The following is a 14,023-nucleotide window of genomic DNA, read 5'->3' on the forward strand; positions in this document are numbered from 1 at the left end:
ATCTTTTAAGATTTGGGGATTAAATCTCCATTGTGACTGTGTCTCTGCCATTCCGTTTACTTTGATCATAAATGTTAATGGGGCGTGGTCTGAGATTATGATGTTATGATATTGTGAGTTATAGGTGAATGGGATAAGTTTTGAATCTACTAAAAAATAGTCTATCCTTGAGTAAGTTTTATGTACTGGTGAGTAAAATGAATATTCTCGGCCCGATGGATTTTCAATTCTCCAAACGTCCTTAATATTAGTAGTATTAATGTATGAATTTAAAAATTCACTTGATCGAGATTTTAGTTTTCTTTGAGTTGATGATCTATCCAAACAAGCATCCAATGTACAATTTAAATCTCCACCGATTATTAAGTTTTGTTGTGTACCTTCCGGGATATTGTTAAGAATTCTCTTAAAAAACAGAGGGCTATCAAAATTTGGTCCATACACATTGAGGAGAGTCACCTTTTTTAAGTATAACTCCCCTATTATTATAATATATCTGCCTTCAATGTCTTCTATCGTTGATATATGTTTAAAGGGTATACCTTTACGAATTAATATTGCAACACCTCTTGATTTATGTGAGAATGAAGAATGGTACGCTTTAGCAATCCATTTTGCTTTCAGTCTGTGTTGTGCTTCCTTTTTAAGATGTGTCTCCTGGAGAAATATTATATCTGTTTTCAATGATTTTAAATGAGCTAACACTTTGCCTCTCTTGATAGGTTCATTAATTCCCTTAACATTCCAACTACAGAATTTAATTCCCTCACCCCCAATTTTTATATTCATGTCTTGCATCTTGTGATTAAGTGGTAGAGCAGATGATTCAGCACACTCAACCCTACCTTATACTTGAACTTCAGGTAGATGAATTTTAGGTCACGTCTGTTTTCCATCCGAACGTATCTCCTTAAATAAAATATGCAATTCCATTCCAAATACAAAATATAATGTGATATAAGATAAAAAAAAAGGTGATAGCTAATAGGGTTAGTAAAGTGTGGAAAGTAAAAAAGAAAAGCAACTACAACTACAATTAGTGCAGTTAGTGATAGCCACCCTAATGTGGCTAAGCACCTATGGACTTCCGTAGCTTTTGGTTTATAAAAATACTAGCTCCGTGCTTTCCTTGATTTGATACTACTCTGTTGAGTGCATTGTGCAGTTTTTTCTATCTATGATGTGCTGTATACAATTGAAGAGGCTGTTGCTAATTTTCCCTGTTGATTAATATTAATTACATTTATTTACTTTCACACAATTCTAGGTTTGCAAGAATGATAAAACGGCAATTGTGAGTAGACAAAATCTTGGCACAGCAGAATCCGTCAAGAGAAAAACAGAAAGCACCCATCAAGCCCAAAGTGATGCACAACCCAACAAAAAGACTCAAACCACAGGGACTAAGCGCAATGTAAATAAAAATCAGCCAAAGCATATTGATGTGGAGCAACCCCAAGGAAAACCTGTAACTCATGACATGGTGGAGTCACAGGCCCAGTTTGCTACTCATTCTGGACAAGAAATCGCACAATCTGACTTTTTTGAAATTCAGACCAAATCTGCCTCTACAACTGTGAACGAGGTTGTGCCCAAGCCTGCTGGTAGCAATGTCAGTTTACAGGATCCTGTAGTCATTGGTAATACAACTGTACCTCAAACATCGCAGAGACTGTCTACAAGATCTAGAAATACAATTATCAGGTTTACTGAGGAGAATTCAGCTACATTCAAACAATGCCACAGTGTTTTGCCTATCTCTCACGCTGAAGGAAGCAACATCGAGAGGCTGGTGAGAAAGATTTATCCTTCTGCTATAAAGCCTACATAGATAGTAGTGAACTTTCCCTGCTACATGTAATGGAATAAGTGTGCAAAAACATTTAATTTGCAGTTCTTTTGTTGATTGGTTGAATAATCTAATATAAATTATTTAATGCTTAAAGCAATAACTTTTTATTTTCCAGTCTGTTTTCTTTCCCCTATTGACTGTTTATTCACTATTTGACACTACCCTGTTGAGTGCATTGTGCAGTTTTTTTTACTATATATAAGGTGCTGTGTAAAACTGAAGAGCCTGTTGTCAATTTTCCATGTTGATTAATATTGATTATATCTATTTACTGTTTTCATAGGTTTGCAAGAATGATAAAATGGCTACTATGAGTAGTCATGTTCTTGACATATCAGCATCCCTTAAGAGAAAAACAGAAAGCACCCATCAAGCCAAAAGTGGTGCACAACCCAAGAAAAAGACTCAAAGCACAGGGACTAAGCGCAATATAAATAAAAATCAGCCAAAGAATATTGATGTGGAGCAACCCCAGAGAAGACCTAAAACTCTTGACATGGTGGAGTTACAGGCTCAGTTTGCTACTCATTCTGGACAAGAAATCACACAATCCAACTCTTTTGAAATTCAGAGCAAATCTGCCTCGACAACTGTGAACGAGATTGTGACCAAACCTGCCAGCGTTGGTTTTCAGAATCCTGTAGTCATTGGGAATACAACTGTACCTCAAACATCGCTGAAACAGTCTGGAAGAACTAGAAATTCATTTAGTGGGTTTACTGTCCAAGCTGAGGACAATTCAGCTAGATCCAAACAATGCCAAAGTGTTTTGCCTACCTCTCACCCTGAAGGAAGCAACATCGAGGGGCTGGTGAGGGAGATTTTTCTTTCTGCTACAAAGCCTACACAGATTGTTGTAAACTTTCCCAGCCACATGCAATGTAGCAAGTGTGCAAAAACATTTAATTTGCAATTCTTTTGTTGGTTGTTCAAATTATTTAATAACTGCTAAGTAATGTTTAAAGGTACACAAAAATGCTGGAGAAACTCAGCGGGTGCAGCAGCATCTATGGAGCGAAGGAAATAGGCAACGTTTCGGGCCGAACCCTTCGGTAGTTTAATGTTTAAATCTTTGTATTTAAGTAATGTTTAAATCTTTGTATTTTCCATTCTATTGACTGTTTATTCACGATTTGATACTACCCTGTTGAGTGCATTTTGCAGATTTTTCTATCTATGATGTGCTGTATGCAATTGAAGAGGCTGTTGCTAATTTTCCCTGTTGATTAATATTAATTACCTTTATTTACTTTCATACAATTCTAGGTTTGCAAGAATGATAAAACGGCAATTGTGAGTAGACAAAATCTTGGCAGAGCAGAATCCGTCAAGAGAAAAGCAGAAAGCACCCATCAAGCTAAAAGTGATGCACAACCCAACAAAAAGACTCAAAGCACAGGGACTAAGCGCAATGTAAATAAAAATCAGCCAAAGCATATTGATGTGGAGCAACCCCAGGGAAAACCTGTAACTCGTGACATGGTGGAGTCACAGGCCCAGTTTGCTACTCATTCTGTGAACGAGGCTGTGACCAAACCTGCTGGTAGCAATGTCAGTTTACAGGATCCTGTAGTCATTGGTAATACAACTGTACCTCAAACATCGCAGAGACTGTCTACAAGATCTAGAAATTCAATTAGCAGGTTTACTGAGGAGAATTCAGCTGCATTCAAACAATGCCACAGTGTTTTGCCTATCTCTCATGCTGAAGGAAACAACATCGAGAGGCTGGTGAGAAAGATTTATCCTTCTGCTATAAAGCCGACATAGATAGTAGTGAACTTTCCCTGCTACATGCAATGGAATAAGTGTGCAAAAACATTTAATTTGCAGTTCTTTTGTTGATTGGTTGAATAATTTAATATAAATTATTGATTGCTTAAAGCAATAACTTTTTCTTTTCCAGTCTGTTTTCTTTTCCCTATTGACTGTTTATTCACTATTTGACACTACCCTGTTGAGTGCATTGTGCAGTTTTTTTTACTATATATAAGGTGCTATGTAAAACTGAAGATCCTGTTGTCAATTTTCCCTGTTGATTAATATTGATTATATCTATTTACTGTTTTCATAGGTTTGCGAGAATGATAAAATGGCTACTATGAGTAGTCATGTTCTTGACATATCAGCATCCCTTAAGAGAAAAACAGAAAGCACCCATCAAGCCAAAAGTGATGTACAACCCAAGAAAAAGACTCAAAGCACAGGGATTAAGCGCAATATAAATAAAAATCAGCCAAAGAATATTGATGTGGAGCAACCCCAGAGAAGACTGAGGCCCAGGAGCCGTTGGAGCAAGAGGAGGAGTTTCCGGGCGGTGAGTTTAAAATGGAGCGTGGGGCTTTACTCCACAGAGGCCCAGGAGCCGTTGGAGCAAGAGGAGGAGTACCCAACCTGTAACGTTCCATCACACTTCAAAGGAAGTGGTCTGGTGGAAGCCGCTGATTGGTGGAAGCGGACTAGAGGAAGCAGCTGATTGGGATCAACCCCAGGTTTGCATTTGTGCTTTCTGGTTAAGGGTTCAGTGAGTTAAGGGTACAGTGAGTTAAGGCTTCAGTGAGATAAGGGTACAGTGAGTTAAGGCTTCAGTGAGATAAGGGTACAGTGAGTTAAGGCTTCAGTGAGTTAAGGGTACAGTGAGTTAAAAGGCTTCAGTGAGATAAGGGTTCAGTGAGATAAGGGTACAGTGAGTTAAGGCTTCAGTGAGTTAAGGGTACAGTGAGTTAAAAGGCTTCAGTGAGATAAGGGTTCAGTGAGTTAAGGGTTCAGTGAGTTAAGGGTACTGTGAGTTAAGGGTACAGTGCTTTTTAGTAAAGGTATAGTTTAAAGGATTAATATTTTTATAGCGTGAGTGAATTGATTTAATTTGGGGGAAGCTATGTCAGTTGAGATCGGCCCCATTGTTTGCTCATCCTGCAACATGTGGGAGATCAGGGATATGGTCGGTGTCCCTGGTGACTACGTTTGCAGGAAGTGTGTCCAGCTGCAGCTCCTGGCAGACCGCATTAAATGATTGGAGCTGCGATTGGATTCATACTGGAGCATCCACAATGCTGAGAAAGTCGTGAATAGCACGTACAGTGAGTTGGTCACACCGCAGGTAAAAGTTAAGCAGACAGAAAGGGAACGGTTGGCCATTAGCCAGAGTAGCAGTAGGCAGGTAGTGCAGGAGTCCCCTGCGGTCATCTCCCTCTTAAACAGACATACCATTTTGGATACTGTTGGAGTAGATGGCTCATCAGGGGAAGGCAGCAGCAGCCAAGTTCATGGCACCATGGGTGGCTCTGCGGCACAGAAGGGGGGGAAAAAGAGTGGAAAGACTATAGTAATAGGGGATTCAATTGTAAGGGGAATAGATAGGCGTTTCTGCGGCTGCAAACGAGACTCCAGGATGGTATGTTGCCTCCCTGGTGCAAGGGTCAGGGATGTCACTGAACGGCTACAGAACATTCTGGAGGGGGAGGGTGAACAGCCAGTTGTCGTGGGGCACATTGGCACCAACGATAAAGGTAAAAAACGGGATGAGGTCCTACAAGGTGAATTTAGGGAGCTAGGAGATAAACTTAAAAGTAGGACCTCAAAGGTAATAATCTCTGGATTACTACCAGTGCCAGGTGCTAGTCAGAGTAGAAATAGGAGGATATTGCAGATGAATACGTGGCTTGAAAAATGATGCAAGGGGGAGGGATTCAATTTTCTAGGGCATTGGAACCAGTTCTGGGGGAGGTGGGACCAGTACAAACAGGACGGTCTGCACTTGGGCTGGAATGGAACCAATGTCCTTGGGGGAGTGTTTGCTAGTGTTGTCGGGGAGGATTTAAACTAATGTGGCAGGGGGATGGGTGCATGAGCAGAGAGACAGAGGGGTGTAAAATGAGAGTAGAAGCATAAGGTAGCAAGGTGGAAAGTATAAGTGGCAGGCAGACAAATCCAGGGCAAAAATCAAAAACTGACACTTTTCAACATAATTGTATAAGGGGTAAGAGTGTTGTAAAAACAAGCCTGAAGGCTTTGTGTCTCAATGCAAGGAGCATTTGTAATAAGGTTGATGAGTTGAATGTGCAGATAGTTATTAATGAATATGACATAGTTGGGATCACGGAGAGCTGAACATCCAGGGATATTCAATATTCAGGAGGGATAAGAAAGGAAAAGGAGGTGGGGTAGCGTTGCTGGTTAGAGAGGAGATTAACGCAATAGATAGGAAGGACATTAGCTTGGAGGATGTGGAATCAACATGGGTAGAGCTGCTAAACACTAAGGGGCGGAAAATGCTAGTGGGAGTTGTGTACAGGCCACCTAACAGTAGTAGTGGAGTTGGGGATGGCATCAAACAGGAAATTAGAAATGTGTGCAACAAAGGTAAAACAGTTATAATGGGTGACTTCAATCTACATATAGATTGGGTGAATCAAATTGGCAGGGGTGCTGACGAAGAGGATTTCTTGGAATGTATGCGGGATAGTTTTTTACACCAACATGTAGCGGAACCAACGAGAGAGCAGGCTATTCTAGACTGGGTATTGAGTAATGAGGAAGGGTTAGTTTGCAGTCTTGTTGTGCGTGGCTCCTTGGGCAAGAGTGACCATAATATGGTTGAGTTCTTCATTAGGATGGAGAGTGACATTGTTAATTCAGAAACAAGGGTCCTGAACTTAAAGAAAGGTAACTTTGAGGGTATGAGACGTGAATTAGCCAAGATAGACTGGCAATTGATTCTTAAAGGGTTGACGGTGCATATGCAATGGAAGGCATTTAAAGACTGCATGGATGAACTACAACAATTGTTCATCCCAGTTTGGCAAAAGAATAAATCAGGGAAGGTAGTGTATCCGTGGATAACAAGGGAATGCAGGGATAGGATCAAAACAAACGATGAAGCATACAAATTAGCCAGAAAAAGCAGCCTACCAGAGGACTGGGAGGAATTCAGAATCCAGCAGAGGAGGACAAAGTGCTTAATTAGGAAAGGGAAAATAGGTTATGAAAGAAAACTGGCAGGGAACATAAATATTGACTGCAAAAGTTTTTATAGATATGTGAAGAGAAAAAGATTAGTTAAAACAAATGTAGGTCCCTTGCAGTCAGAAACAGACGAATTGATCATGGGGAATAAGGACATGGCAGACCAATTGAATAACTACTTTGGTTCTGTCTTCACTAAGGAAGACATAAATAATCTGCCGGAAATAACAGGGGACCGGGCGTCAAATCAGATGGAGGAACTGAGTGAAATCCAGGTTAGCCGGGATGTGGTGTTAGGTAAATTGAATGGATTAAAGGCCGATAAATCCCCAGGACCAGATAGGTTGCATCCCAGAGTACTTAAGGAAGTAGCCCCAGAAATAGTGATAATTTTTCAAAACTCTTTAGATTCTGTAGTAGTTCCTGAGGATTGGAAGGTAGCTAATGTAACCCCACTTTTTAAAAAGGGAGGGAGAGAGAAAATGGGGAATTACAGACCAGTTCGTCTAACATCGGTAGTGGGGAAAATGCTAGAGTCAGTTATTAAAGATAGGATAGCAGCACATTTGGAAAGTGGTGAAATCATTGGACAAAGTCAGCATGGATTTATGAAAGGTAAATCATGTCTGACGAATCTTATAGAATTTTTCGAGGATGTAACTAGTAGAGTGGATAAGGGAGAACCAGTGGATGTGTTATATCTGGACTTTCAGAAGGCTTTCGACAAGGTCCCAAATAAGAGATTAGTATGCAAACTTAAAGCACATGGTATTGGGGGTTCAGTATTGATGTGGAAAGAGAACTGGCTGGCAGACAGGAAGCAAAGAGTAGGAGTAAACAGGTCCTTTTCAGAATGGCAGGCAGTGACTAGTGGGGTACCGCAAGGCTCAGTGCTGGGACCCCAGCTATTTACAGTATATATTAATGATCTGGAGGAGGGAATTGAATGCAACATCTCCAAGTTTGCGGATGACATAAAGCTGTTGGGCAGTGTTAGTTGTGAGGAGGATGCTAGGAGGCTGCAAGGTGACTTGGATAGGTTGGGTGAGTGGGCAAATGCATTGCAGATGCAGTATAATGTGGATAAATGTGAGGTTATCCACTTTGGCGGCAAAAACAGGAAAGTAGACTATTATTTGAATGGTGGCCGATTAGGAAAAGGGGAAATGCAACGAGACCTGGGTGTCATGGTACACCAGTCATTGAAAGTAGGCATGCAGGTGCAGCAGGCAGTGAAGAAAGTGAATGGTATGTTAGCATTCATAGCAAAAAAATTTGAGTATACGAGCAGGGAGGTTCTACTGCAGTTGTACAGGGCCTTGGTGAGACCACACCCGGAGTATTGCGTACGGTTTGGTCTCCTAATCTGAGGAAAGACATTCTTGCCATAGAGGGAGTACAGAGACGGTTCACCAGACTGATTCCTGGGATGGCAGGACTTTCATATGAAGAAAGACTGGATAGACTCGGCTTGTAGTCGCTAGAATTTGGAAGATTGAGGGGGGGATCAGATAGAAACTTACAAAATTCTTAAGTGGTTGGACAGGCTAGATGCAGGAAGATTGTTCCGATGTTGGGGATGTCCAGAACAAGGGGTCACAGTTTAAGGATAAGGGGGAAGTCTTTTAGGATCGAGATGAGAAAAACATTTTTCACACAGAAGGTGGTGAATCTCTGGAATTCTCTGCCACAGTGGGTAGTTGAGGCCAGTTCATTGGCTATATTTAAGAGGGAGTTAGATGTGGCCCTTGTGGGTAAAGCGATCAGGGGGTATGGAGAGAAGGCAGGTACTAGATACTGAGTTGGATGATCAGCCATGATCATATTGAATGGCGATGCAGGCTCGAAGGGCCGAATGGCCTACTCCTGCACCTATTTTCTATGTTTCTAAGACCAAAATCTCTTGACATGGTAGGGTCACAGGCTCAGTTTGCTACTCATTCTGGACAAGAAATCACACAATCCAACTCTTTTCAAATTCAGAGCAAATCTGCCTCAACAACTGTGAACGAGATTGTGATCAAACCTGCCAGCGTTGGTTTTCAGAATCCTGTACTTATTGGTAATACAACTGTACCTCAAACATCGCTGAGACAGTCTGGAAGAACTAGAAATTAATTTAGTGGGTTTACTGTCCAAGCTGAGGACAATTCAGCTCGATCCAAACAATGCCAAAGTGCTTTGCCTACCTCTCACCCTGAAGGAAGCAACATCGCGAGGTTGGTGAGGGAGGTTTACCTTTCTGCTACAAAGCCTACACAGATTGTTGTGAACTTTCCCAGCCACATGCAATGTAGCAAGTGTGCAAAACCATTTAATTTGCAATTCTTTTGTTGGTTGTTCAAATTATTTAATAACTGTTAAGTAGTGTTTAAATCTTTGTATTTTCCATTCTATTGACTGTTTATTCACGATTTGATACTACCCTGTTGAGTGCATTGTGCAGCTTTTTCTATCTATGATGTGCTGTATACAATTGAAGAGGCTGTTGCTAATTTTCCCTGTTGATTAATATTAATTACATTTATTACTTTCACACAATTCTAGGTTTGCAAGAATGATAAAACGGCAATTGTGTGTAGACAAAATCTTGGCACAGCAGAATCCGTCAAGAGAAAAACAGAAAGCACCCATCAAGCCCAAAGTGATGCACAACCCAACAAAAAGACTCAAAGCACAGGAACTAAGCGCAATGTAAATAAAAATCAGCCAAAGCATATTGATGTGGAGCAACCCCAGGGAAAACCTGTAACTCGTGACATGGTGGAGTCACAGGCCCAGTTTGCTACTCATTCTGTGAACGAGGCTGTGACCAAACCTGATGGTAGCAATGTCAGTTTACAGGATCCTGTAGTGATTGGTAATACAACTGTACCTCAAACATCGCAGAGACTGTCTACAAGATCTAGAAATTCAATTAGCAGGTTTACTGAGGACAATTCAGCTGCATTCAAACAATGCCACAGTGTTTTGCCTATCTCTCACGCTGAAGGAAGCAACATCGAGAGGCTGGTGAGAAAGATTTACCCTTCTGCTATAAAGCCTACATAGATAGTAGTGAACTTTCCCTGCTACATGCAATGGAATAAGTGTGCAAAACATTTAATTTGCAGTTATTTTGTTGATTGGTTGAATAATTTAATATATTTTTTTTAATGCTTAGAGCAATAACTTTTTCTTTTCCAGTCTGTTTTCTTTCCCCTATTGCCTGTTTATTCACTATTTGACACTACCCTGTTGAGTGCATTGTGCAGTTTTTTTTAACTATATATAAGGTGCTGTGTAAAACTAAAGAGCCTGTTGTCAATTTTCCTGTTGATTAATATTGATTATATCTATTTACTGCTTTCATAGGTTTGCAAGAATGATAAAATGGCTACTATGAGTAGTCATGTTCTTGACATATCAGCATCCCTTAAGAGAAAAACAGAAAGCACCCATCAAGCCAAAAGTGGTGCACAACCCAAGAAAAAGACTCAAAGCACAGGGACTAAGCGCAATATAAATAAAAATCAGCCAAAAAATATTGATGTGGAGCAACCCCAGAGAAGACCTAAAACTCTTGACATGGTGGAGTCACAGGCCCAGTTTGCTACTCATTCTGGACAAGAAATCACACAATCCAACTCTTTTGAAATTCAGAGCAAATCTGCCTCGACAACTGCGAACGAGATTGTGACCAAACCTGCCAGCGTTGGTTTTCAGAATCCTGTAGTCATTGGTAATACAACTGTACCTCAAACATCGCTGAGACGGTCTGGAAGAACTAGAAATTCATTTAGTGGGTTTACTGGCCAAGCTGAGGACAATTCAGCTAGATCCAAACAATGCCAACGTGTTTTGTCCATCTCTCACCCTGAAGGAAGCAACATCGAGAGGCTGGTGAGGGAGATTTACCTTTCTGCTACAAAGCCTACACAGATTGTTGTGAACTTTCCCAGCCACATGCAATGTAGCAAGTGTGTAAAAACATTTAATTTGCAATTCTTTTGTTGGTTGTTCAAATTATTTAATAACTGTTAAGTAATGTTTGAATCTTTGTATTTTCCATTCTATTGACTGTTTATTCATGATTTGATACTACCCTGTTGAGTGCATTGTGCAGCTTTTTCTATCTATGATGTGCTGTATACAATTGAAGAGGTTGTTGCTAATTTTCCCTGTTGATTAATATTAATTACATTCATTTACTTTCATACAATTCTAGGTTTGCAAGAATGATAAAACGGCAATTGTGAGTAGACAAAATCTTGGCACAGCAGAATCCGTCAAGAGAAAAACAGAAAGCACCCATCAAGCCCAAAGTGATGCACAACCCAACAAAAAGACTCGAAGCACAGGAACTAAGCGCAATGTAAATAAAAATCAGCCAAAGCATATTGATGTGGAGCAACCCCAGAGAAGACCTAAAACTCTTGACATGGTGGAGTTACAGGCTCAGTTTGCTACTCATTCTGGACAAGAAATCACACAATCCAACTCTTTTGAAATTCAGAGCAAATCTGCCTCGACAACTGTGAATGAGATTGTGACCAAACCTGCCAGCGTTGGTTTTCAGAATCCTGTAGTCATTGGGAATACAACTGTACCTCAAACATCGCTGAAACAGTCTGGAAGAACTAGAAATTCATTTAGTGGGTTTACTGTCCAAGCTGAGGACAATTCAGCTAGATCCAAACAATGCCAAAGTGTTTTGCCTACCTCTCACCCTGAAGGAAGCAACATCGAGGGGCTGGTGAGGGAGATTTTTCTTTCTGCTACAAAGCCTACACAGATTGTTGTAAACTTTCCCAGCCACATGCAATGTAGCAAGTGTGCAAAAACATTTAATTTGCAATTCTTTTGTTGGTTGTTCAAATTATTTAATAACTGCTAAGTAATGTTTAAAGGTACACAAAAATGCTGGAGAAACTCAGCGGGTGCAGCAGCATCTATGGAGCGAAGGAAATAGGCAACGTTTCGGGCCGAACCCTTCGGTAGTTTAATGTTTAAATCTTTGTATTTAAGTAATGTTTAAATCTTTGTATTTTCCATTCTATTGACTGTTTATTCACGATTTGATACTACCCTGTTGAGTGCATTTTGCAGATTTTTCTATCTATGATGTGCTGTATGCAATTGAAGAGGCTGTTGCTAATTTTCCCTGTTGATTAATATTAATTACCTTTATTTACTTTCATACAATTCTAGGTTTGCAAGAATGATAAAACGGCAATTGTGAGTAGACAAAATCTTGGCAGAGCAGAATCCGTCAAGAGAAAAGCAGAAAGCACCCATCAAGCTAAAAGTGATGCACAACCCAACAAAAAGACTCAAAGCACAGGGACTAAGCGCAATGTAAATAAAAATCAGCCAAAGCATATTGATGTGGAGCAACCCCAGGGAAAACCTGTAACTCGTGACATGGTGGAGTCACAGGCCCAGTTTGCTACTCATTCTGTGAACGAGGCTGTGACCAAACCTGCTGGTAGCAATGTCAGTTTACAGGATCCTGTAGTCATTGGTAATACAACTGTACCTCAAACATCGCAGAGACTGTCTACAAGATCTAGAAATTCAATTAGCAGGTTTACTGAGGAGAATTCAGCTCCATTCAAACAATGCCAGAGTGTTTTGCCTATCTCTCACGCTGAAGGAAGCAATATCGAGAGGCTGGTGAGAAATATTTATCCTTCTGCTATAAAGCCTACATAGATAGTAGTTAACTTTCCCTGCTACATGCAATGGAATAAGTGCGCAAAAACATTTAATTTGCAGTTCTTTTGTTGATTGGTTGAATAATTTAATCTAAATTATTTAATGCTTAAAGCAATAACTTTTTCTTTTCCAGTCTTTCTTTCCCCTATTGACTGTTTATTCACTATTTAATACTACCCTGTTGAGTGCCTTGTGCAGTTTTTTTTTACTATATATAAGGTGCTGTGTAAAACTGAAGAGCCTGTTGTCAATTTTCCCTGTTGATTAATTTTGATTATATCTATTTACTGTTTTCATAGGTTTGCAAGAATGATAAAATGGCTACTAGGAGTGGTCATGTTCTTGACATATCAGCATCCCTTAAGAGAAAAACAGAAAGCACCCATCAATCCAAAAGTGATGCACAACCCAACAAAAAGACTCAAAGCACAGGGACTAAGCGCAATATAAATAAAAATCAGCCAAAGCATATTGATGTGGCGCAACCCCAGGGAAAACCTGTAACTCATGACATCGTGGAGTCACAGGCCCAGTTTGCTACTCATTCTGGACAAGAAATCACACAATCCGACTTTTTTGAAATTCAGACCAAATTTGCCTCTACAACTGTGAATGAGGCTGTGACCAAGCCTGCTGGTAGCAATGTCAGTTTCCAGGATCCTGTCGTCATTAGTAATACAACTGTACCTCAAACATCGCTGAGAGGGTCTACAAGATCAAGAAATTCAAGTTGCGGGTTTACTGTCCAAGATGAGGACAATTCAGCTACGTCCAAACTATGCCAAATTGTTTTGTCGCTCTCTAACGCTGAAGGAAGCAACATCGAGAGGCTGGTGAGAAATATTTACCCTTCTGCTACAAAGCCTACATACTGTAGATAGTAGTGAACTTTCCCAGCTATATGCAATGTAGCAAGTGTGCAAAAACATCTCATTTGCAGTTCTTTTGTTGGTTGGTTGAATTATTTAATAAGACCATGCATAAATCTTAACTTTTTTACATTTTTATTTTTCTCCTCTATTTACTTTATATTCACTATTTGATACCACATTGTTGAGTGCATTGTCCAGTTTTTTACTCTATATAAGATGCTGTATAAAAGCTGCGTTACGCAGAGCTTGCAGCAGAGGCAACGCAGCGTGGCTGGAACACCAAAGTCTATCCAGTTGAAGTGGGATGCAGAGGATTTGTTGCGTCATCTACCATCAGACTGCTGAAGGAGCTTGGAATCCACGGTCAGGCTCTGCGGAAGACCATAAGATCACTCTCAGAGGCGGCTGAAAGAAGCAGCCGGTGGATTTGGCTCAAGCGGAAAGACCCATGCTGGGCCCCAAGTTTTTCAGGGTGAATCTTTGGGACGGTTTGACACGGGACACGCGCTGAGGGCTGATCATCCTGCAGCGGGCCGCCCTTGTGGAGGGTGTATAGTGTTAAAAGGCCGAAACACCCAGTGATGCAAGGGTACACTACTGATGATGTGTCCTGTGCCCAACTGTCCTAAAGGTTACC

At 40.5% G+C, this 14,023-nt stretch overlaps 2 protein-coding genes across 2 annotated transcripts in view; both read left to right on the forward strand.

Moving 5' to 3' along the window:
* LOC116971597 overlaps positions 1-3,480 on the forward strand; it is a 35,723-nt gene extending 32,243 nt beyond the window's left edge. Inside the window, exons 7-10 of the mRNA XM_033018833.1 lie at positions 1,268-1,792; positions 2,136-2,663; positions 3,119-3,395; positions 3,461-3,480. Coding sequence (XP_032874724.1) covers positions 1,268-1,792; positions 2,136-2,663; positions 3,119-3,395; positions 3,461-3,480 — 1,350 coding nt within the window. The remainder of the gene's footprint in view (positions 1-1,267; positions 1,793-2,135; positions 2,664-3,118; positions 3,396-3,460) is intronic.
* Positions 3,481-8,725: 5,245 nt separating this feature from the next.
* LOC116971600 lies at positions 8,726-13,395 on the forward strand. Its single transcript, XM_033018834.1, has 6 exons — positions 8,726-8,869; positions 9,365-9,829; positions 10,172-10,699; positions 11,025-11,552; positions 12,008-12,472; positions 12,814-13,395. Exons 1-6 carry the CDS (start codon positions 8,726-8,728, stop codon positions 13,393-13,395), a joined length of 2,712 nt encoding a protein of 903 aa, XP_032874725.1.
* The last annotated feature ends 628 nt before the right edge of the window (positions 13,396-14,023 follow it).

The sequence above is a fragment of the Amblyraja radiata genome, chromosome 3 (genome assembly GCF_010909765.2).
Source record: "Amblyraja radiata isolate CabotCenter1 chromosome 3, sAmbRad1.1.pri, whole genome shotgun sequence".
Taxonomy (NCBI): Eukaryota; Metazoa; Chordata; class Chondrichthyes; order Rajiformes; family Rajidae; genus Amblyraja; species Amblyraja radiata.